Consider the following 24,260-nt stretch of genomic DNA (forward strand, 5'->3'; position numbering starts at 1 on the left):
CTGGCTGCTGCTCGTGCTACTGAGGACAGGGAGGGAATGTGGAGGCCACGGTGCATGGGGCTGGGGAGGGAAAAGAGATGGAAGGCTGAGAGCTCCGGATTCCTGCAGACTGCGGTGGGGAGGTTATCTCAGAGCATCTCCCCATTCCTCCATCAGAGGCTGGTGGCAGGAGCCAAGGCACTGGAGGCAAGTCCTAGCTGGAGGTCGGAGGCTCCCACCCAGTCCACCTTCCTCTCTGGCTTCCTGCTGGTGGGGGTCAGGGAGATGACAGGCAGGGACTGGCGGGGTCTTCCTACTCCTCCAGCTGGGACCAGAGACCTTTACACAAGGGAGATCTGGACCAGAAAACCTAGCTCTGCAGACTGCCCAGAGACGGACAAGATTCTCGGTGCCTATGTGTACGAGTTCACGCCTGTACATGTGCACATCAATGCATACGTGTCAGTGTGCGTGTGAGCGCGTAGGGTGCAGGAGGGGGTCACTGACACCAGCCAAGACATTGCATAACCACCCTGACAGAGCAATGGTTTTCCCATGGCTTCCCCTTCTTGTCTTTCGCTTTTTCACTTACTGAATTGTCTCCGGGGTGTTGGCACGTCTGGTCAGAGCCTGGGACTGCCCTCCTCATCCTTCCCAGCAACACCAGAGCACGAGGCCACTGCCTGTGACTGAACCACAGGGATGCTGTAAACGTCCAGGGGTCCCGTCTTTTCCCTTCCTTTGTAAGAGTGTCCCAGCCTCCTGTCCCCTACGCTCAGAACAAACTGTTCCATGGTGGTGACTCCGTGAGTCCCAGGCTGGCCGTTCACTGCATGGGAGCTTGCCAATGTGACTGGCTTAGAGATGGGCACTGGACCCGAACCAAGCCAATGAGGCGCCACTCTGGTTACGGTTCGAGGGCGGGAGCTCTTTCTCGTCCAGGAAGAGTTAAAGGATGAGGAGACCCAGGTAGAGTGTCAGGTTTGAAGCTGATGAGTCACTTGCCTAGGGCTGCTGAGACAAGGCCGTTGAGCCTGGAGGAGGGGAGGGCCTGCCTGGGAAGGCGCCAAGGGGCAGAGCCTGGAGGAGGAGGGTGTGACATGGAGGGTTTCTGACACTGTTCAGGTCCCTCTAAGCCTGATGAACTGTCCCAGGGCTTTCCAGGATTTGTGTTTGTGTTTCCGTCACTAAAAAGTCCTGGCAAAGACAGGGAAGAAGGGACAGAAAAGGTGGTGCGTGGAGAGCACTTGAGAAGGCTGTGGTCATCCTGGCAGCTGTTCCTGCAGACTGAGGATGGCGTGTAAGGGACCGTCCCCACTGTGCCTGGCCCTCTTCGCTACACAGCTGGGAGCCTCAAACACTGCAGCCTCAAACTCCTGGGCTCAAGCCATCCTCCCGAGTAGCTAGGACCATAGGCATGTGCCATTATGCCCTGCTAACACCACACCTGGCTTTTTTTTTTTTTTTTTTTTTTGAGATGGAGTTTTGCTCTCGTTACCCAGGCTGGAGTGCAATGGCGCGATCTCGGCTCACTGCAACCTCTGCCTCCCAGGTTCAAGCAATTCTCCTGCCTCAGCCTCCCGAGTAGCTGGGTTACAGGCATGCACCACCATGCCCAGCTAATTTTGTATTTTTAGTAGAGACGGGGTTCCTCCATGTTGAGGCTGGTCTCAAATTCCTGACCTCAGGTGATCCGCCTGCCTCGGCCTCCCAAAGTGCTGGGATTACAGGCAGGAGCCACCGCGCCCGGCCACCTGGCTCATTTAAAAAAAAAAAAACTTTTGCAGAGATAGGGTCTCGCTATGTTGTGCAGGGTGGTCTATGAACGCCTAGCTTCCGATGATCCTCCTGCCTCAGCCTCTGAAAGCACTGAAATTACAGGCATAAGCCACTGTACCTGGACAGGGTGAGGCATTTCAGGGGGAGCCATGGGGGTTGTGGTTGAGGTGAGACTCTGGGTTGATCCTAAAAGGTAGCCGTTCAAGTCTGTGAAGCAACATGTAAACCAGCCATGGATTGAGCCATGCCCGCAGCAATCCAAGGACGGGAGAGAGAGTCCGGGCTCCGCAGGAAGGAGGGACAGCAGCAGCAAAGACACAGTGCTGAGAACAGAGCGTTTCTGGGAGACCATCACTGCTTGGATTCAAACGTCCCACGTAATGTGCGGCAGCGAAGCCGCGCACTGGGCCAGCTGGTGGGGGCTCTGGCTGGCAGTTTCATACGATGTGGCAGGCACTAGAGTCTATCTTCCTAAGTTAGAACGAGAGGAAGATAATCCACTGGGTTGTCCAGGAAGAGTTAAAGGATGAGGAGACCCAGGTAGAGTGTTAGGCTGGAAGCTGATGAGTCACTTGCCTAGGGAGAGAGGCCTCGAAGGGTCTCCAGGAGGACGGGGCCTAGGTGGGGTGGGCCAGGGAGCAGGCCCCGGTGCTGCCAAGGCCCTGAGCAAAAGCTGGCTGAAGAATGCAAGCCTGCCTCCGCAGCTTAACTCTGTCACTTCAAGCCTGCTCATACACTTATAAAGAAACCAGGATTTCTGGGACCCAAACAAAGCTGGCCTGAGCCTGGGCCCTGCCTGGCCTTGGGATGCCCAGAGGTACTGGCCTGTCCCCAGATCTGTCGAGGTCTCCCTCTCCTGGAGGGTCAGCTTCCCAGAGGCCATCTCTTTGAGGTTTATTTTTAAATATGTCTGATGTTCTGAACTTTGGAGGAAGTAAGACAGAACCAACCACAGATTAGACAGGAGAGGAACTCACAAGTTCTGAATATCCATTTTCTGTTCCTCAAAACCAGTCGGTTTCCTCCCCACCCTCCTGACCTTGGCCTAACCAAGGTCCCCAGCCCAGCGGGGCAGTGAGGAAGAGACAGACACTTCCAGGTGGGAAGGCAGAGCGCACGGGGGGAATGGGGAAAGAGCGTCCATCTGCCTTTCAGGGGGACAGAGGGTCAGCGGCCTGTGCCAGGGGAACACATGTCCCATTGCTGGAGTTGAGTGTGCCAGCAAGAGAGGGCAGAGGCAGGCACACAGCTGCCAGAGGGCAGGGGCCCCCTCCCTGCCCAGCCCTGCAGCGAAAGCCAGGCCTTTCTCCACCACAACCTCCCATTGAGGCGGCTCTTGGCAGGGTCACCCAGCACAGGGACAGACAACTGCAGTTGCAGCAGCAGGAGCGAAGCAGTAAAACTTGTTTCCCAACTCGATCAACACACGCGCCACACCACAAGGATACACAGGAGATGTGCACAGCACGCACTTATGCACAAACACACAGCAGAGGCCCCGCCCTCTGCAGAACACAAACAGAGCTACTCAGAATGAGCCTGAGTGCAGTGGAGTCGGCACAGCGGGGCTGAGTCTATCCCAGAGCGTCACCCAACCCCTGGGGCACACCCGCCCCCCCCGCCCCCCGCCAACAACTCCGTTCTGTACCAATGCACTTGTCCAGTAAACAAACCACCACACACCGCCAGGCCTCAGGAGCAGGAGCTGGGGACCGTGAGTGGTGTGCACCTCGAGGAAGCTCACTAGAGCCACTTGCACTCGGTCGGGGGCCTTGACCTGGGTGGTGCCCCCCCGCAGGGACCATCACAGGAGCAGAACCTACAGATTGCCCCTTAGCTGTTATCCATTGAGGACATCATCTCGCTGGGAGGAGGACATGCTCAGGGGGCAGATGGGGAGATGGGGACCAGGTTCCTGGTGCCTCGACTCTGCCCCAGCTCTGGGACCTTCCCCTTCTGTGGTCTTTAGTTTTCTTTCCATACAACGAAAAATACTTAACAACTTCACAGCCCCCAAATTTAACCAACCAGGGAGAAACTTCCATCCCACCATAAAGATCCTGGTACTGGATACCTCCCAAATCCCTAAGGGGAAAAACAGAATTAAAAAACTTCATCAACAGAACATCAGTAGGCTGGGCACGGTGACTCACGCCTGTCATCCCAGCACAGGGAGGCCGAGGCAGGCGGATCACCTGAGGTCAGGAGTTTTGAGACCAGCCTGGCCAATATGGTGAAACCCCGTCTCTACTAAAAATACAAAAATTAGCTGAGCATGATGGTGGGCATCTGTAATCCCAGCTACTTGGAAGGCTGAGGCGGGAGGATCGCTGGAACCTGGGAGGCGGAGGTTGCAGTGAACCAAGATCGCACCATCGCACTCCAGCCTGGGTGACAGAGCGAGCCTCTCTCTCTAAATAATAAATAAATAAATAAATAGAGCATCAGTAGAACAAAAAGAAAAGCAAGAAACAGTAAGTAAGTGTGGTAAGGAAGAGTATAATATGCAATAGCAGGTTTTGACACAGCCAAAATATCAATAATCTCGATGGTAGTGAATCGGGGCCCATTGAGATGGCTCACGCCTGTAATTCCAGCACTTTGGGAGGCTGAGGTGGGAGGATTGCTTGAGCTCAGGAGTTTGAGACCAGCCTGAGCAACGTGGCGAAACCCCGTCTCTATAAAAAAAATAAAAAATGGGCCAGGCGCGGTGGCTCACGCCTTTAATTCCAGCACTTTGGGAGGCCAAGGCGGGCGGATCACAAGGTCAGGAGATTGAGACCATCCTGGCTAACACAGTGAAACCCCGTCTCTACTAAAAATACAAAAAAATTAGCTGGGCGTGGTGGTGGGTGCCTGTAGTCCCAGCTACTCAGGAGGCTGAGGCAGGAGAATGTTGTGAACCCAGGAGGCGGAGCTTGCAGTGAGCCGAGATCACACCACTGTACTCCAGCCAGGGCGACAGAGCGAGACTCTGTCTCAAAAAAAATAAAAAAATAAAATAAGAAAATAAAAATAGAAAAATAAAAAATGGGCTGGGCATGGTGGCTCACGCCTGTAATGCTAGCACTTTGGGAGGCTGAGGTGGGCAGATCACCTGAGGTCAGGAGTTCGAGACCAGCCTGGCAAACATGGTAAAATCTCATCTCTACTAAAAATACAAAAATTAGCTGGGCATGGTGGCAGGTGCCTGTAATCCCAGCTACTTGGGAGTCTCATGCAGGAGAATCGCTTGAACCTGGAAGGTGGAGGTTGCCGTGAGCCGAGATCTGGTCACTGCCCGCCAGCCTAGGCGACAGAGTGAGACTCTGTCTCAATCAATCAGTCAATATAAATAAATAAATAATTAGCCCGGTGTAGTAGCACATGCCTGTCCCAGTTACTTGGGAGGCTGAGGTGGGAGGATCTACTGAGCCTGAGAAGGCGAGGCTGCTGTGAGCCCTGATGGTGCCACTGCATTCCAGCCTGAGCAACAGAATGAGACAGGCCCTGTTTCAAAAATAAAAATAAAAAAGAGTGAATAGGCTATGACCTTCATGACCCTGAGCCCTGAGGCTGGACAGAACACACCAGACAACACCTGGCCAGATATGGTTCATACAAGTCAACTACAAGGAAATAAACTGCCCCAAGAAGACCCTGGTTCTGGGTTGGTGGGCTCAGGTGGTAGCTTGGAGAGACAGTGGCAAACTGAGTCAAGTTACGCAGTATTTTTCCGCCTGCGGCCAGAAGGACAGTCTCCCTTGATTGCCTGGGAAGGCAGTCAGGGCGAATCAGTACCCACGGGCCAAAGGGAGCACTTGGAGGCCAACTCTGAGCATTAAACGCTCCTGTGTTAACTCTCCCACAGGAAAACACCCTGTGCCACCTCTGTGCCTCTCGCGTGGCTGCACCAGACCCCCAAGCGTCACTCCGAACCAGACGCTCATTCTTCTCTGGGAATAAAGCGCAGCTCAACCAGGCACGCGCACGGCCACAGATAACCCAAAGGGGCTCGGCTTTGTTTTCTTTATCCAGAAGCTCTTCAAAATGCTACAAATGTTATCAGCTCGCTAAGCAGGATAGTCCACAGACGCTCTTCTATTTTTTTTTTGAGACGGAGTCTCGCTCTGTCGCCCAGGCTGGAGTGCAGTGGCGCGATCTCGGCTCACTGCAAGCTCCGCCTCCCCAGTTCAGGCCATTCTCCTGCCTCAGCCTCCTGAGTAGCTGGGACTACAGACGCCTGGAACAACGCCCGGCTAATTTTTTGTATTTTTAGTAGAGACGGGGTTTCACCGTGTTAGCCAGGACGATCTTGATCTCCTGACCTCGTGATCCGCCCGCCTCGGCCTCCCAAAGTGCTGGGATTACAGGCATGAGCCACTGCGCTCGGCCCTCAGAAGCTCTTATAGTCTGTATAAGCTCTGCCTGCTCTACTGAGACTCGGTGGTCAAAGCCAGGACACATGGCCAGGGCAGGCACCTATGTGGCCCCTGACTCTCTCCAGTTCCTGACCCCCATGCACAGCTGCAGCAGGAGCTCACGGCTTCCTTTGCTGAAGTACTTGGTGCTTTCCCAGGCAGGACCTCACTAGCTTATAATTACAAACGATGTGCTGGGATCGGTTCTGCCACACGCAGGTAACACTTCTTTAGTCCAGGGCCTCCTGCAGGAGAAGGCCAGGCTATCAGCTCTTGTGGACTTAATGATACAACAAAGACCTTACGAGACAAGGGGACCACCACGCAGAGGCTGGTCCGGTGGCGTGCAGGAGGCAGGTTTCTAGAATGGGGGCAGGAGAGCGAATGCCAGAACAGAATGGAAGACCGGAGTTCAGAGAAGGATAAAGGAATGAAAACTGGATTCATTCATCTGTCCATCCAGTGCCAAACGTGGGACGCGGTGCTGAGACGCCGGCTGTCTCACAGTCGAGCTGGACACGGGGCGAGCAAAGGGACAACTCTACTTCCCAAGGTGTCAGGGAGGAGAGAAAGTCGGGCCCTGGACACCAACAGCAGCTCTCCCAGCCTCTTCCCAGAGGGAAAGGCTGGGCCAAGGCCTGAGGCAGCGAGAGGAGGTGGGGAAGAAACCGGGCAGGAGTGTTTATTTGCAGGGCTGGAGGAAGGCTGTGACCCAGCCGCACAGGGCAGGAAATCTCCCAGACAGGAGTGAGAGGGCCTGGGGGATGGGTGGGCGTCAAAAGGCAGAGGCTCAGTTCAGCTGCCCCAAGACTGGGAACGCAGGCACTTCCTCCAGGCTGGGCCGCCTCAGGTCAACCTTACTCTGGCCTCAGTTTCCCCATTGCACTGAAGGGAAATGAAAAGGCAAAGACTTTGAGCTGTGGGCATGAAAGGCTCAGCCATGGCTCAGACCACCACTCCTTATAAAACAGGGTGGATGCCGCCGCTGCTGTTTTTGGCTGCTGAGTGGCCCATCTCACCTCTTTGAAGATGAAACATGCTGAGGCCTAATGAGGAGTCAGTCGGTCGGGGTGGGCGTGGAGCCCAGTCACCTGCCCCACCTGGCCCCTCCCAGTCAGAACAGCGCCCAGCCCAGGGGACAGAACCCAGCCCAGGGGCCTGTTTCACACTTCTGTGCCCGCACATCCTCCTCTGCCTGGGGCTCCCTCACTCAGGGGCAGAGGTGTAGGGGAGCGCAGCAGAGGTGGTCTGAGGTGGTCTCGGGCTGCAGTGAAGGCCTTCTGAGAGCTGCCTGGGCCTCGCCTGCCCTCCACTGCCCTGGACCGGTGCACACCACCCTTCCAGGCTCTGACGAGCTGCACAGGGCCTCCATGTTTTCAGACCAAACACGTCATTTCCAGTATGGAGGCCGACCAGGGGGAGGCTTTCAAACCTCCTTTAGGTATGTGAGAATTGTCCTTTAAAGAAAAGGCATCCTCTGGCCGGGCGCGGTGGCTCAAGCCTGTAATCCCAGCACTTTGGGAGGCCGAGACGGGCGGATCACGACGTCAGGAGTTCGAGACCATCCTGGCTAACACGGTGAAACCCCGTCTCTACTAAAAAATACAAAAAACTAGCCGGGCGAGGTGGTGGGCGCCTGTAGTCCCAGCTACTCGGGAGGCTGAGGCAGGAGAATGGCGTAAAAACCCGGGAGGCGGAGCTTGCAATGAGCTGAGATCCGGCCACTGCACTCCAGCCTGGGCGACACAGCGAGACTCCGTCTCAAAAAAAAAAAAAAAAAGAAAAGGCATCCTTAGCCTGCTCGCTGTCCTTCTTCCCCAGCTGTTGAAAGGACGTCTTCTGCCACCTACATAGCCTCTGAACCACGGCGAGTTGGGCAGGAACCACACCTCTGCTAGGTGAGGCCCAGGACTGGCCCCCAAGGTGCCTGCAGGCCACACTCTCCACTTAGCCAGACCAGACGTGACCCTCTTTCCTCTCTCTCGCCACTCGCCTTCTTGTTCCTTGCCCCCTGCCCAGGCCTCCTTGATTTCTATTCAGACAGACCACCCCAGGGCTGACCCCCACCTCCTTCTAGAGGCCCCATAACCAGCCCATAACCAGCTCGTTTCTGGGGAAATACTTGGCACAAGAGAAGGGGCATGCAGACAGCTCACGCTCTCCTGGGAGGCAGCAGCCTCATAAATGCACTAATACTAGACACAACTGAAAGACAACTTTCCCCACATGTTTCAGAAGAGGAGCGTGCACCTGGGGATAAGCATATCTCTTTAATGGTTCATTTGTGTTCATTAAGTAATTAATCCATTTATCTGATTTGCAGAGTGATGCCCAAAGGTTGGACTTTTGTATCAACATCCAGCCTCCAAGTGCGTTTCTGGAATTACCACCTTCCCCAATTATGACGATCCCTATCTCCATTCTTCATCCCTGAGTCCCCAGGGGCAGGAGAGTGCACCGAGGTTTAAGCCCTGTTCCCCAGGAAGCTGGGCCTGGGATGCCCACTCTGAAGCCCTCACACCCACCATCATCCCTGCTCTGACATTCACTCAGGGACTCCTAGGCCTCACTGTTCCAAACTCCACAACCTGCAGGCCCTGGGGCCCCTCGTTGCTCCTGACTCCCACCAGAGCTTGGCTTTCAGGAAAGCCGGGCAATGTCTGGAAAGTCAATTAGGAAAAACTGGGGACAGGCCAAGGACTCAGCCTCAGTGATACCCATAGTGAAAATGAATAGGGAGGCTGGGCCCAACTCTGCCTGCAGAAGGGATGCCCTGCACGTCTAGACAACCTGCGCTTATCCTGAGGTGCTCCCGTCCCCTCGCTGGCATCCGGCTCCTGCATCCTCCCTAAACTGTGCTGTAAGGCTAACTGACAACCCCAGATCAACAGAAGGCACACCAGCAGGGACAGGCGGACATTCGGTCCCTATGCCCGCACACAGGGCGTCCCCCGCCTGCAGCATAGGTAACAGCACTAATTACAGGTGAAACACTGAGCACCTCCGCTCAACACAGGGAGGCCGCCTGTTGGTCTGCCCTGGCATGGCCCTGGGGTTCTGGAAGGACCCGCAGGCCACGCAATGTGCACAGCCCTGCCTTTCCCTGTTACCTGTGGCGGAGGCAGGCGGGTGCTGGGTGCTCACTCACCTTGTGGTCCAGCTCCGCACTAGCCTTTGGCTGTTGCTCCTGGGAGGGTGGCAAGGGCACAGAGCCCAGGTACTGCCTGAGAGATGATGGCCTCATGAGGCCCAGGAGCCGGCTGAGCGAGGACAGCTGGGGAGGAGAAAGGAGGCTGTCACTCACAGAGGGCGGTGGCCGAGCCGAGAGCTCGGGGTACTCCCAGGACTTGGCCTGGACACCTCAGCTGATGGCAGTGGGTTAGAGCACTGGCTTCTGAGACCCAGACCCACCTCTCACTTATGAACTGTGGTCTCCCAGATTCTGAGATCTGTAAAATGGATCACACATACTTCCCAGGAGATGAGAGGCACCCACACATACCCAGCTCCCCCATCCCCACCCACACATACCCAGCTCCCCTAACCCCACCCACACATACCCAGCTCCCCCACCCCCACCCACACATACCCAGCTCCCCTAACCCCACCCACACATACCCAGCTCCCCCACCCCCACCCACACATACCCAGCTCCCCCAACCCTACCCACACATACCCAGCTCCCCCACCCCTACCCACACATACCCAGCTCCCCCAACCCCACCCACACATACCCAGCTCCCCCACCCCTACCCACACATACCCAGCTCCCCCAACCCCACCCACACATACCCAGCTCCCCCACCCCCACCCACACACAGACCCACACACACACTCATCTCCCCATAGACCTGACACCCACCCACTCACCCATTCACCCTCCCCACACCCACACATATCCAGGCCTCCCACCCCCCACCCACCCACCCACATACAGACCTACATCCACACCTACTCATCCCCCCCAACAGACCCCACAACCACACCCATCCACTCACCCACCCACCCATACACACAGACCCCTCCACACATATCCACTCATCCCGAGACCTCCACACTCCCCCACCCCATCCACCTACCTACTCACCCACACATATACCCACTCACCCACATACACAGACCTACATACACACCCACTCACCCCCCCAGACCCCACACCCACATCCATCCCCATCCACAGACCCCCACCCACACCCACTCACACACACCCACTCACCCACATACACAGACACCCCCACACACACACCCCCACCAACCCACTCATCCCCCCGATAAGACTGCCACCCACACTCACCCACACCCATCCTCGCCCACCTTCCCTTGCATCCCTCTCTTGGTTTAACTCTTCTCTGTGGCCTAACCCTGTGTCTTTAGCCCCCGCCTTCCACTCCCCTTCCCGCTGTTTTCCTTCCAGGGGATTTTAAAGCAAATACATTGTATCATTTTACCTATACAGAACTTCTACAGAAAATATAAAGATTTCCCCCCAATCTAATCATAATACCACTTCTTTCCTAACAGAATCGCCGAGACTTCCTTATCATCATCCAACACCCGTGTTCAGTTCTGTCTGTCTCTAAAACGTCCTCCAACATTGTTCTGTTTGGAGGGAGATTCACCACAAGGCCCACACGCTGCATTTGGTTGACTATGGCACCTAATCTATCAGCCGCCCCAGCCCCCATTTAGTTTTTGAATAAACTGCCCAACCTCTCTGAACAAACAAGCTCTGAATCCCTCTGCAGGGAACGTGACCTGCGAAAGTCCAGGTGTCTACAGTTAGCCACTCCTTCTGGCCCCGTGTATGCACTTGATTTGGGTAGCCTGGGCCCAGCCCCAGCAAGGACTGCCCAGCTGCCCTGAAGCTAATTCGCGTCGTAGCAGAGGCAGGCAGGCTCCCAGCCCTTGGCCTCTGTGAGGCCACGACAGCCCTGGGGGCAGGGCGGGCAGTAAGCGGGAGCAGAGCCAAGGTAGTTCACAGAGGCACCATCTCTTTAGATGGCACAGGAGCAGGGTGATCACAGGCTAGGGGCTTGAGCCCCGCAGCCCAGCCCCCCCTTGAGCCTAGCCTGGCTGGCACACCTGGCTTCCTCTGGTGACTCACCCACCACCTGCTCAGCACATCAGCCGGTTATGGGCTGAGACAGCCCACAAGAGCAGCTGGGCTGGGGGCTGGGGGCTAGGAGTCAGGCTCAGGGCCTTAGCTTCTGGAAGGTGGCCAGGGCTTCTCAGCCTGGCGTCTGATCCCTTTGGGAGGGGAGAGGAAGGTTCTGGGCAAAGAGAGGCACCATCTGGGGCTTCATCCAAACCATAGCTGTGCCGCCTTACTCAGGCTTCACAAGTCAAGATAGTTTCCAAAACAGCCCTGCCCACTCAGAGCTCACAGCTGTGCAAGCACAGGGTCAGGCTCTGCAGTCCACACCCCCAGCGTGGCCTTCGGGCAGGCCTCGCCCGGCCGGGACCCTCCCTGCTACGGGAGGCCTGGGTAGGGCTGGGCAGGGGCGCAGGGATGGCACTCTTGCGGTGCTTGCTCTCGTGTTTTTCCTCTCACTCATGAAAACAGCTTGGCTGTGCTCAGCGCAGCAAGCTGCTGCCCCTGCGATCTGCCTGCGCCGTTGTGCCTTCCGACTGTTTATTCCCTTTTGTTTCCATCTCTGGATGCTCCAGCCAGTCTCTCTCCCACACACAAACTCCTCTCCAGGATAAGGGCTTGTTTGGGCCTTGCGGGAACCCGCGGGGATGGGTCAGATCAGAAGCCTCCCTATCTCAACCTCACTGCTGGCAGCTGGCTCTGCAAACGTTCAGCCGCTTAGGGCAGACACCGGGAGCGAGAAGCAAGGATCCCTCAGGAAGACAGGCCTCCACCAGCCTTCTCGGAGGCAGGGAAGATGCGGTGGAAGCTGATTTCCAGAGAGGTAACTGGCCACACAGCATGTTGCTCCTGGGTGCAAATCCTGGCTTCCTCCTCACCTAGGACAGGAAGCCAGGATCTCAAGTGTCTGCAAAGACCCAACGACCTGCCTGCTGCTCCCTGGAGCTGGTGCCCTGCCTGGGCCTTCTGACCAGACACAGCCCCCACCTCTCCCTCCCAGCTGTTGCTCCACACCCACCTTCTCAGTAAGGCCCACCTGCCCAAGTTCCCATCTGTCTGCCTGTCTGTCTGTCTATCCATCCATCCATCCATCTATCCATCCATCATCTTTTTTTTTTTTTTTTTTTTTTTGAGACGGAGTCTCGCTCTGTCGCCCAGGCTGGAGTGCAGTGGCCGGATCTCAGCTCACTGCAAGCTCCGCCTCCCGGGTTCGGGCCATTCTCCTGTCTCAGCCTCCTGAGTAGCTGGGACTACAGGCGCCCGCCACCTCGCCCGGCTAGTTTTTTGTATTTTTTAGTAGAGACGGGGTTTTACCGTGTTAGCCAGGATGGTCTCGATCTCCTGACCTAGTGATCCGCCCGTCTCGGCCTCCCAAAGTGCTGGGATTACAGGCTTGAGCCACCGCGCCCGGCCCATCCATCCATCATCTATCTATCAATCATCTATCTACCAATCAATCAATCAATCATCTATCCATGTAATCTATCTACCTACCTACCTACCTACCTACCTACCTACCTACCTAGACAGAGTCTTGCTCTGTCGCCCAGGCTGGAGTGCAATGGCGCAATCTCTGCTCTCTGCAACCTCCATCTCCCGGGCTCAAGCAATTCTCCTGCCTCAGCCTCTCGAGTAGCTGGGATTACAGGTGGCCACCACCACACCCAGATAATTTTTGTAGTTTTAGTAGAGACAGGGTTTTACCATGTTGGCCAGGCTGGTCTCAAACTCCTGACCTCAAGTGATCCACCCACTTTGGGCTCCCAAAGCGCTGGGATTACAGGAGTGAGTCACAGTGCCTGGCCCTTTTGCAATTTACTTGCTTTTTATCACCTATTCCCCCTCCCTCCCTGGAATGTAAGCTCTCTGAGGGCAGTTTTTTTACTGCAAAGTCCCCAGAACCTAGAACCATGCCTGGCACATGGTACACGTCTAGTAAGTATTTGTCAAAGGAATGAACGAATGAATAGGTGAACAGTCGAGACTGCAGCTAACGTTTTCTGAGTAGATGCAAACATTTATCCCCCTTGATTTGAGTCACTTGAAGCCCACGTTTTCCAAACCCCAAACTGGAAGACATACTTTGACAAGAGGTTTACTGTGTTGCAAGAAGTGCCCCAGGATAAGAAGCGAACTCCTGATTTCCTCCCCAAACCTGCTCCACCTGCGTCTTGCCTAGGGTAGGCAAAGGGCGTCTCCATCCCGCCTGTTGCACAGACCTGGAGTCCTTGTCTCTGTTCTCTTGCATTGCACATCCCACTGTCTGTACTTGGGAAATGCACCTAGAGTCCGACCACTTCTCACCGCCCACACTGCTATTTCCCCAGGCCAAACCACTGCCATCTCTTGCCAGGATTACTGCAATCACTTTCTTCCTCTCCACTCCCAGTAGTCCCTTCTCAACACAGCAGCCAGAGTAATTTTTAAAGATTTTATAAATCAGATTTTGTTTCTTCTCTGCCCAAAACCTTGCAGGGGCTCCCCACTTCTGCGTAAAAGTCAAAACCCTCACTGTAGCCTTGAGGCTCTGGCTAACTGAACCTCCACTTGCCTGTGTGACCTCAATGCTGTAAGTCCTGTCCTTCAAGTTCAGATCTCCAACGTGTGCTTCTGCTCCTGCTCCATGGGACCCCCGTTGCAGCTTGCGGGAGATACAGAGCCCAGCAACTTGGCCATCGGTGACTCCTGCCCAGCAGTGCCCTGCAAACTGCTGTGCCCAGATCCAGCCCCGGGTCCTCTGCTCCTACACCAATCAATTCTCAACCCTTTGCCCCCTTTCACAGTGAATCGATGGATAGAATTTCTCCAGCACTTGTGCACTGATGAGGGAAAGGAGGGACGGTCCTTGTCCTCCTGTCTGTGAACTGGGACTAAAGCCCAAGGACCCAGCAGGGCACTTCACCATGAAGTACCGGGTGTGGTCCAGGATGTCCAGAGGCAAGGAGAGAGCTGGACAGGCTAAGGCGGTGCCCTGCAGTGGTCAAGGGCAGGACTTTAAGCCCAGCTCTAGGCCGGGTACGGTGGCTCATGCCTGTAATCTCAGCACTTTGGGAGGCTGAGGCAGGAGGATCGCTTGAGCCCAGGAGTTTGTGACCACCCTGGACAACATGGCGAAACCATGCCTCTATAAAAAATACAAAAATTCACCAGGTGTGGTGGTGCACACCCATAGTCCCAGCTACTCGGGAGGCTGAGGTGGGAGGACCACTGAGCCAGGGAGGTTGAGGCTGCAGTGAGTCGTGATCACACCACTGCACTCCAGCCTGGGAAAGTGAGACACAGCCTCAAAAATAAAATAGTCCCAGCTGTGCCACTTCCCTGTTGGGTGACCCTGGAAAGTTTCGCTATCTATAAAATGTGGATGACAGTAAGTCTGAGGGCCTTGGGCTGCTAGGAGGGGCGAGTGCTGAGGACAGCAGCCAGGACACAGCTGTGCACACAGGAGCTGCCACTATTGCGGCTTGGGGGTGACAGGTGGAAAGGAAGAGGCGGCCCAGACACAGCCCGAGCTGTGTGCAGAGAGCAGGCAGGGCCTGTGAGGAGGCCCAAGGAGAACACACGGCACTAGTAAGCCCCGTGGAGGAGACGCTGGGAAAGGGGCATGTGGGCTGAGTGGGCGGCTGTGGGGACAAGGTGGCCCTTTGAAGGAGTGTTTCAGGAAGGTCTGACAGGCCAGACTGGAAAGGGGAGTGCCTGGCAGCCTGAAGACCTGGGAGGAGGCTGTGAGCAGCCCTGGGCTTGCAGTGGAGACGGGGAGGGAGCTCCAGGAAGGCCATGGGCAGGCCCCTGCCGGTCCTTCCTATCCCTCCGGTCGCCATGCATCTCACTCCCTTTCTCCTTTTTGCAGTACAAGCACTGACTCAGCCTTCAAGACCTGGCTCAGGGCATCTTCTCTAGCAGCCGCCGCACTGTGCCTGGGCAGAGTTAGTCAATGCAGCCGTGGCCGACTTGCTCACCCCTCTCCTCTTCTGAGGTCATCTGGTGCTGTCTCCCCAGTGCCAGTACCTGGCACAGAGCCTGGCACTCAGGTTGCTCAGCTAGTGTCTAACGAACACACGGGTGCATGGTGGGCACACAGCAACTGGCCTGGACCTGGCTTGGCCCTGACAGGCTGCAAGACCCCGGCCCCTGGGGAGCCTGCAAGACCTGCCGGGCCAGGATGTCTCAAGGGGAGGCAGCGCCACTCCATGTATCTTTTTCTTTTAAAAAACAAAATAAAACAGGGTCTTGCTTTGTCGCCCAGGCTGGAGTGCACTGGAGCCATCATGGCTCACTGCAGCCTTGACCTCCAGAGCTCAAGCCATCTTCCCACCTCAGCATCCCTGCCCCAAGTAGCTGGAACTAGAGGCACGTGCCACCATGTCCAGCTAATTATTTTCCTTTTTGTAAAGAACTCCTGGGCTCAAGTGATCTTCCCACCTCAGCCACTCAAAGTGCTGAGATTACAGGCGTGAGTCACTGCCTCCTGCGCCCCCATTCCCCACTTTTTTTTTTTTTTTTTTAAGCAAAGGTGTCTGGCTCTGTTGCCCAGGCTGCAGTGCAGTGGTGTGATTATAGCTCACTGTAGCCTCCAACTCCTGGGCCCAAGGACCGTCAGCCCTTCCTCCATGACACTTCCCCGCTGCCACTCTGACCTCCACCAGGAAGGCAGCCCCACCGAGCTGTCCTCACTCTGTGCACAGCTGCTGGCCAACAAAAAACAAAACGAAGCAAAATGCCAAGCCTTGAACTGGCTCTCATTGTCTCTCTCCGGCCACCTGTGGTGCGCCCCCTCTGGCCTCCACTCTGCGCTGGGCCTGTCCCTCAGTCTGCGTCCCAAAGTCCTCCCAAGCACCCCATCTTGGGCTCCCCCTGCCTCTAACTGCTGGTCGTTCCCAGCCACACCGCTGCGTCCCTCTGTTCTTCCTTCCTCACAGAGACCATCTGTGAAGTGACCTCAGTGCTGGTCACCTCCTCACTGCCCCTCCCAAGGTCTCAGCCTGGGGCACATTCTCCCCATGCACCCCGACAACCCACCTAGGTGCCTGTCCCTTCCACAAGCGTGCACTGCCTTCCCGGGGTGTGCCAGGCACTGCCAGGTGCCGAGGGGCAGCAGGGGGCAGAAACTACGTGTTCCCTGTTCTTCAGGGCTTACGTTCTGCTTGGGGGTAGGGGGTGGAAAACACAGATGCTGAGCAAACAGGAAAAACCAGGGGGTGGCCCCCAGGAGTGACTTAGGACAAGATGAAAGCCAGTGCTGGGGCACTCTGGATCGGGTGGCCAGCAAGGCCCCTTGTGGAGACGACATTTCAGCTGGAGTGGGAACGACAAGCAGCTCCAGCCCGACTAAGGCCTGGGGGAAGCACTCAAGGCAAAGGGGGCATCTGAGGCAAAAGTCGGGGCAAAAGCCGGGCCGGAGCCACTCAGACAACCCAACCCCACCGGTCACTTCTCTGAACTCCCTCCTTGCAGTCACAGCACCTGGGACGTGCCGGAACAGTGTCTCAGCCCTCTGGGCAAGGCGTTATGCTGCCTGAGTGGCTAGAGATGCACAGACTCTAGCCAGAGTACCCCTAGCGTGGCTGAGCTGGAAGGGTCAGCTGTACCTAGCAGCTGTTCTTCCAGGATTCCAGGAAGATTACTGGGGAGGTGCGGGCACGCTCAACCTCCCTTCCATCCATGCTTGGCCTGCCAGTGACCCTTTCATCACCTCGTGATGTCCTCTGAGCTGTCAGGAGGCTGCAGCCAGAGCTTTTTGGAGAGAAGAGGAACAGGACAGGAAGGCCGAACTCTTTTTTTTTTTTTTTTTTGAGACAGAGTCTCGCCCCTGTTGCCCAGGCTGGACTGCAGTGGTGTGATCTTGGCTCACCGCAACCTCTGCCTCCTGGGTTCAAGCAGTTCTCCTGCCTCAGCCTCCCGAGTAGCTGGGATTACAGGTGCCCACCACCATGCCCGGCTAAGTTTTTGTATTTTTAGTAGAGACAGGGTTTCACCATGTTGGCCAGGCTGGTCTTGAACTCCTGACCTCAAGTGATCCACCGGCCTTGGCCTCCCAAAGTGCTGGGATTATAGGCGTGAGCCACCGCGCCCGGCTCAGAAGGCCGAACTCAATGCCTTGCTGCCCTAACAATGCCTAACACTGGGGACTAGGAGGGGTCATCAGAGGGAGTAGTTTTAATTTAATAGTATTTGTTTTCATCTTTACAAATAATATGTTTTTATACTTTACTATAAAACATAACAACAAAAAACCGGGCTGGGGACATTGTTGGGGGGTTGTGTTTAACGAGTGTAGGGTTTCAGTTTGGGAAGATGAAAGAGTTCTGGAGATGGATGGTGGTGACGGCTGCACAACCGTGTGAATGTACTTAAGGCCCCTGAATTGTACACTTAGAAATGGCTGAAATACTACGCTTAAGAATGGTTAAGATGATTACAAAAAAATTAAATAAATGAATTTAATTTATTTATTTGAATTAAATGCTCACTGCAACCTCCGCCTCCCAGGTTCAAGGAATTCGCTGCCTCAGCCTCTCGAGTAGCTGAGATTACAGGTACCCACCACCACGCCCAGCTAGTTTTTGTATTCTTAGTAGAGACAAGGGTTTCACCATATTGGCCAGGCTGGTCTCGAACTCCTGATCTCAGGCGATCCTGCCCGCCTCAGCCCCCCAAAGTGCTGGGATTATAGGCGTGAGCCACCGCACCCAGCCTTCACTACCATTTTAAGAAAAGACAGGCTCTCAGCTCACTGCTCTGTCCTCACCGCCTAGCACATGGCTGGCACGCAAGTGGTAATTCTTGATGAAAGAACATGAGTAGAGAGTTCAGATCCAGCTTAGGTCTCGGCCCTGATGTTCCTGGCCTTTGGGGAAAGGCTCCAGAGCCCGCAGGCCGTGGCCTTCCTGCCCAGGCCTGAAGCAAACACTCACCTGGGTCTTCTCTTGCCAGAGAGGGAGCGTCTCCTGCTGGCCCAGCATTCGAGCAATGACCACAAGGCTGAGTTGGCTTCGAAGCCGCCTGGGGAAGAAGAAGCAACAGCTTGAGAGGGGGTGTGCTGGAAATCGGGGAGCCCGAGCAGGCGGCAGGACACCCATGGAGTGGGGAATTTGTGGGAGCCACCCTCCATCTGGGGTCCCCACCGTCCATCTAGGGTACCCTAAAGGGCTCTCTCCATTGGCTGATAGCATTATGATGTACTCTAGGAGTAATGAAACTCTCGGAATCAGAAAATTAAATAATAAGTCCACACAAAAACTCCAGTTCCTGGTCATTTAAGAGGCCCACAGAGCAGGCAGGGCTTTTCTTAGTTTACCATCCCCTCTGCGGATACATATCCATGGATCCATAGAGGCAGGGGCGCTGAACTGCTTTTCAATACACCTCTGCCTCTTCTTTCCTTTGTGGCGTCAACCCTGCAGGGTGGGGGAGGCTGGGTGACTGACCTGGCCTGCGGAGGCCAAACTTCCCGGTTTTCTTTTCACCCAGTATCCACTGGGCTTTCCTTGGGGAAATCCATCTCCTGACCCAGTCACTGAGAGGTGGCCTTGGGCTGTGACTGAACTATCAGCAAAGTGCAGGCGTGTGGGCCTTTCCAGCAGGGTGGCCACGACAGCCGCTGGTGGCCATCCTGCCTCCTGGAGGGAGAACCAGTAAGAGGAAGCCACAGGGAGGCAAAGAGGCTGAGACAGAGCCCTGAGAACGCCCAGAGCCGTGCCTGGAACCCCTGGCCCCTGGACCTCTCAACCCAGCCGTGCACGCAGAGAGGCTCCCTGGGTGAAGGGGAACTGAGGCAGGAATGGTTTCCTCAAAGCTCCGGTGTGGCTGGGATCACAGAGGCACTAATCTAGGGTCTAAAACCCCGGGGCGCTTTTAAACTTTCTTAGGAAAGAGTCAAGAAAGCCAGAGGACTCAGCAAAGCAGCAGACTCTTGGATTTTTCAAAACGCAGCAGCAGCAGCAGCAGCAGCAGCAGCACCGCACCCCGGAAGAGCCGACACGAACTGGGGCCACGCCAGGGGCTGGTGGGGGCGCAGCGTTATGGGCGCTCACACAGCTGGCAGGATACCAATGGGTGCGCCACTGCCGAAAACTGGCAAGATGTACTGAAGACGTGATGCCCACCCCATGCCCAGCAATCCTACTCCTAGGTACAAAGGTGCAAAAAAGGAGAGGTACTAGAAGGCTTGAGCAGCAGCAGCAGCAGCAGCACAGTGGACAGACAGATCAGACTGCATCCATACGGCTCAGTCCTATGGCGGGGTTGTGATTATGAATGAACCACAACCACCTCCAACAACATGAATGACCTCCAGTGTGGGAGGAAAGCAGCCAGACACAGAAAATGTATCTACACGGTCTCATTTTGTTGTTGTTGTTTTTTGAGACAGAGTCTCGCTCTGTTGCCAGGATGGAGTGCAATGGCATGATCTTGGCTCACTGCAACCTCTGCCTCCCAGGTTCAAGCGATTCTCCTGCCTCAGTCTCCCAAGTAGCTGGGACTACAGTCACGCACGTGCCACCATGCCTGGCTTTTTTTTTTTTTTTTTTTTTTTTTGTATTTTTAGTAGAGACAGGGTTTTGCCATGTCAGCCAGGCTGGTCTCAAACTCCTGACCTCAGGTGATCCAGTCGCCCTGGCCTCCCAAAGTGCTGGAATTACAGGCATGAGCCACAGTGCCCCACCAACATGGTCTCATCTATATAAGGTACAAACATGGGCACGCCAGTTATCGTACTCCACACCTGCAGTCCCTGCTACTCAGGATGCTGAGGTGGGAGGATTGCTTGAGCCTTGGAGTTCGTGGCTACCTTGGGCAACATAGCAAGACCCCAACTCTTTTATGCCTGGGTTTAAATGATTCTCCTGCCTCAGCCTCCCAAGTAGCTGGGATGACAGGCACCTGCCATCACGCCCGGCTAATTTTTGTATTTTCAGTAGAGACAGGTTTCACCATCTTGGCCAGGCTGGTCTTGAACTCCTGACCTCATGATCTACTCACCTCAGCCTCCCAAAGTGCTGGGATTACAGGTGACCCCAACTCTTAAAAAAAACAAATGCAAATGGCAAACTTCAGCTGTTGGAAGCTGGATCCTGGTAACCCTGGGGTGGGGGTGGGGAGCAGGTTCCGATCATGTTTCATTTCTTGACCTGGGTGCTGGTTTCATGTACATCGGACTTGTGAAAATGCACTGAGCCATACACTTAACTGTCTTTGCTCTATTCTGATTGTATATTGTAGTTCAATAAAACAATTAAGAAAAAAATTCAGGCCAGGCACAGTGGCTCATGCCTGTTATCCCAACACTTTGGGAGGCCAAAGTGGGTGGATCATTTGAGGTCAGGAGTTCAAGACCAGCTTGGCCAACATGGTGAAACCCCATCTCTACTAAAAATACAAAAATTAGCTGGGCATGGTGGCGGGCGCCTGTAATCCCAGCTACTCGGGAGGCTGAGGCAGGAGAACTGCTTGAACCTGGGAGGCGGAGGTTGCAGTGAGCCGAGATCACATCGCTGCACTCCAGCCTGGGCGGCAGAGTGCGACTCTGTCTCAAAAAAAAAGAAAAAGAAAAAAAAAGATTCAGCTGGAAGGGAGACAGGATTGCTAGATTTAGCAAATTAAAATATAAAATGCCCGGTTAAGCCGGGTGCAGTGGCTCACGTCTGTAATCCCAGCACTCTGGGAGGCCGAGGTGGGTGGATCAGCTGAGGTTGGGAGTTCAAGACCAGCCTGACCAACATGGAGAAACCTCGTCTCTACTAAAAATACAAAATATACATACACTATATATATATATATATATATATATATATATAATATATAATGTAATATATAGTATTATATATGTGCATATATATATATATCTTTTTTTGAGATGGAGTTTCACTCTTGTTGCCCAGGCTGACATGCAATGGTGTGATCTCGGCTCACTGCAACCTCCTCCTCCTAGGTTCAAGTGATTCTCCTGCTACTGTGCACTCGCCTAACCCCGCAGCGCCCCCGTGTACTCGCCCAACCCCGCAGCACCCCTGTGTACTCGCCCAACACCACAGCGCCCCTGTGTACTCACTCAACACTCCCTACTTCCCCCACGCCAGAGCACTGAGGAAAGGCAGCGCCCACCCGGACTGAGCCACAGGATAACGAACACAAGCCCCTCATTCCCGCTGTACGGCCCCTGCAACAGACCCCCGTGGGTGCAGGCCACCCCCTGGCCCCACACCCAGAGCCCCAAGCTTCAGTTTCTCCCCCACCCACAGGCCTTCGCCTCCCTGTCAGACAGGGCCGGCTTTCCAGCTGTTCAGGAGCCCCGGCAGCAGCTGGGCTGGGAACACAGTGGGAGGTCAACGGCCCCTCTGAGCTGCTCCACAGCTAACTCAAAGCCAGTCAGAAGTCTGCATCTGGGCTTCATTAATCCAAAACCCAAGGCCTGCGCGGGAGCTCGTTTACTCGTTTACTCGCTTACTCGCAGCAGGCAAGGAGGGCTGGCCCGGTCTGGGGGTGAGGGGAGCAGGCGGGCCGGCAAAGCAGTGCTAGGGGTGGTTCCAGAAGGGAAGAGGTGGGCAGGGCGGGTCAGGATGGGGCTGTTATCCAGAAATGAAGAAAAGCACCAGAAAAAGCACCAAAAGGGTAAATGGATGAAAATAAAGCCACATCTGAGTGGCAAGTCCCCTCGCTGTCCCTGCCTGCCCGCTGCCTTTCATCCTGATGGCCCTCCCCGCCTTTTAAACCCAGTCCCGCATTCTCAGTTCCCACTGGGACACAGCAGGAGGAGGGGGGCAAGACCACTTTTTTATTTTGCAGACTGAGAACTTATTCCACGGAGGAGAAAAAGAAAAGCCGCACCCCCACACCACCCAAACTGTGCAGGGCGCAAGCAGAGGCGCTGGCTGTGGGCTCTCCCTCCCACAGAAGAGGCCTGACCCCACTTGACAAGGCCTCCCTGGAACTCCAACCAGGTTCAGAGGAGGAGGCAGAAGCCATGGGGCCATCCCAGTCACTGTCATATAAGGCAACAGGCTCCAGCCCTGGCGTGCACCAGCCGGGCCAGGCCAGGCCAGGCCAGCCTCTGCCCCCGCCTTGTCCCCCCCACCCACCACGGGCCTCCACAAGACCAGGACACTGGATTAGCACTCAGAGGAGCCGAAGGCACTGAGACATTCAGAAATGACTTTTCCAAACCCGCAGCGCAGTCAGAAGTGGAATGCCAGCGCTCTGCTTCCCTGCCTCCGCAAGCGGCACCCAGGAAGGCAAAGGCACCAACCACGTGGGCTGCTGGGATGTCGGGTGGTGACATAGGCCAGAACAGCCCCCCTGGAGCCCCTTGTCTTCACTCCCTGGGAGGGGAACTGGGCCCTGCCAACACTGAACTGCCCTAAAAGGCTGTCAGGCACCTGGCCAAAGGCATGAGCTGCCTTTTCCAGTCCCCAGGGCAGCTCAGGAAGCAACAGCAGTGGCCTGTTCCACCGTGGCAATGCTGCCTGACGCGCTGCCTCAGGGTGTCCGCCTGGCTCGTGGGCCTCGTCCATCAGGCTGCCTGTCAGCCACCCGCTCGGCACTCCTTCCCTAGACTCTTCTGTTGTGCACATGTCAGGTGGGAAGAACCAGGGGGTGGGCTTAGAAGCTGGCTGTCCCTCCCGGGGGTCTGCGAGCCCACAGCCACCAGACTGCCTGATCATCCACAGACCAGTCTGAGCACGCACTGTGTGGACGCGAGGAGACGGCGGGACACAGTCGGCCACAAACCCAGATGAGTGGACCACCACAGGGCAACATGAGGAACCCATCTACAACCAGGAACATCGACATGGAGGGGTCCCACAAACCAGGTGTTGAGCCAAGGAAGCCAGACCCACGGGAGAACACTCTGCATGGTCCCGTTTATATAAATGTTTAAAAACAGGCAAAACTGGGCTAGGCATGGTGGCTCACATCTGTAATCCCAGCACTTTGGGAAACTGAAGCAGGAGACTCATTTGAGGCCAGGACTTCGAGGCCATCCTGGGCAACATAGGGAGAACCCATCTCTCAAAAACCAACCAACCAACAAAACAGATAAAACGGATCTATGTGACGGAAGCCACGGAAGTGATTACCTCTGCAGGAGGGAATGCCTGGCAGGGGCCCGACAGCGCTTCTGGGGAGCCGCAGACGTTCTGTCCCACGGTCAAGTGGTACACGGATGATCTCTTTTGCAAAGGGTACGAAGTGTCCTCCTATATGTCCTTCCATTCATATATGTTATAAGCAAATTAAAAGGTACACATGGACAATCATACCAACTTCCATTCTCATCTCCCTTTCTTTGTATGATGATAAAAATCACAGAACCTCAAGCTTAGAAAACACCTTGAAGTCGGCCGGGCATGGTGGCTCCTGCCTGTAATCCCAGCACTTTGGGAGGCTGAGGCGGGAGAATCACCTGAGGTCAGTTCGAGAGCAGCCTGGCCAACATGGTGAAACCCCGTCTCTACAAAAAATACAAAAATTAGCCGGGCGCGGTGACGGGCACCTGTCATCTCAGCTACTCGGGAGGCTGAGGCAGAAGAATCACTTGAACCTGCGAGGCAGAGGTTGCAGTGAGCTGAGATTGCTCCACTGCACTCCAGCCTGGGTGACAGATCAAGACTCTGTCTCAAAAAAAAAAAAAAAAGAAAACACCTTGAAGTTTAATTTTAATTCTCTTTGCCACACCCCCAACCAGTGTTCACTTGAGCAAAGAAAGTGCGGTTATCTGCCAAGACGGCCCAAATTCATTTACTGGACTAACCAAAGGAAATTGTTCCCACATTTCGCCAAAACCTGCCCTTCTGGGACTTCCACTCAAAGCTTCTGGATCCCATCCTCCGGGGCGTCCAGGAGGGAGCTCTCCGCCAACCTAGGTCCTCCACGCTTGGAAGAAGGTGCCACATTCCCGTGGCTGCCGCTTCCTGCAGGCGCCACGGCCCCTCCATTCCCATCTTTCGGCATCTTTTTTTGCCATTTTGGTTCGGGTCCTCTGAGGGCCCTGGGGGTTGTCCATGTTCCCTTTC

General features: G+C 55.2%; 1 protein-coding gene across 5 annotated transcripts in view; it reads right to left on the minus strand.

The window, feature by feature from the left end:
* FAM178B (family with sequence similarity 178 member B) overlaps positions 1-24,260 on the minus strand; it is a 100,734-nt gene that overhangs the window by 9,413 nt on the left and 67,061 nt on the right. For 3 of the 5 annotated variants that reach the window (XM_015433175.4, NM_001283421.2, XM_065526538.2), the window contains 2 exon segments: positions 18,162-18,249; positions 9,307-9,432 (listed from right to left, as the gene is read on the minus strand). In XM_015433175.4, the coding sequence (XP_015288661.3) occupies positions 9,307-9,432; positions 18,162-18,249 (214 nt within the window). 5 annotated transcript variants of the gene reach the window in all.

The sequence above is a fragment of the Macaca fascicularis genome, chromosome 13, assembly GCF_037993035.2.
Source record: "Macaca fascicularis isolate 582-1 chromosome 13, T2T-MFA8v1.1".
NCBI lineage: Eukaryota > Metazoa > Chordata > Mammalia > Primates > Cercopithecidae > Macaca > Macaca fascicularis.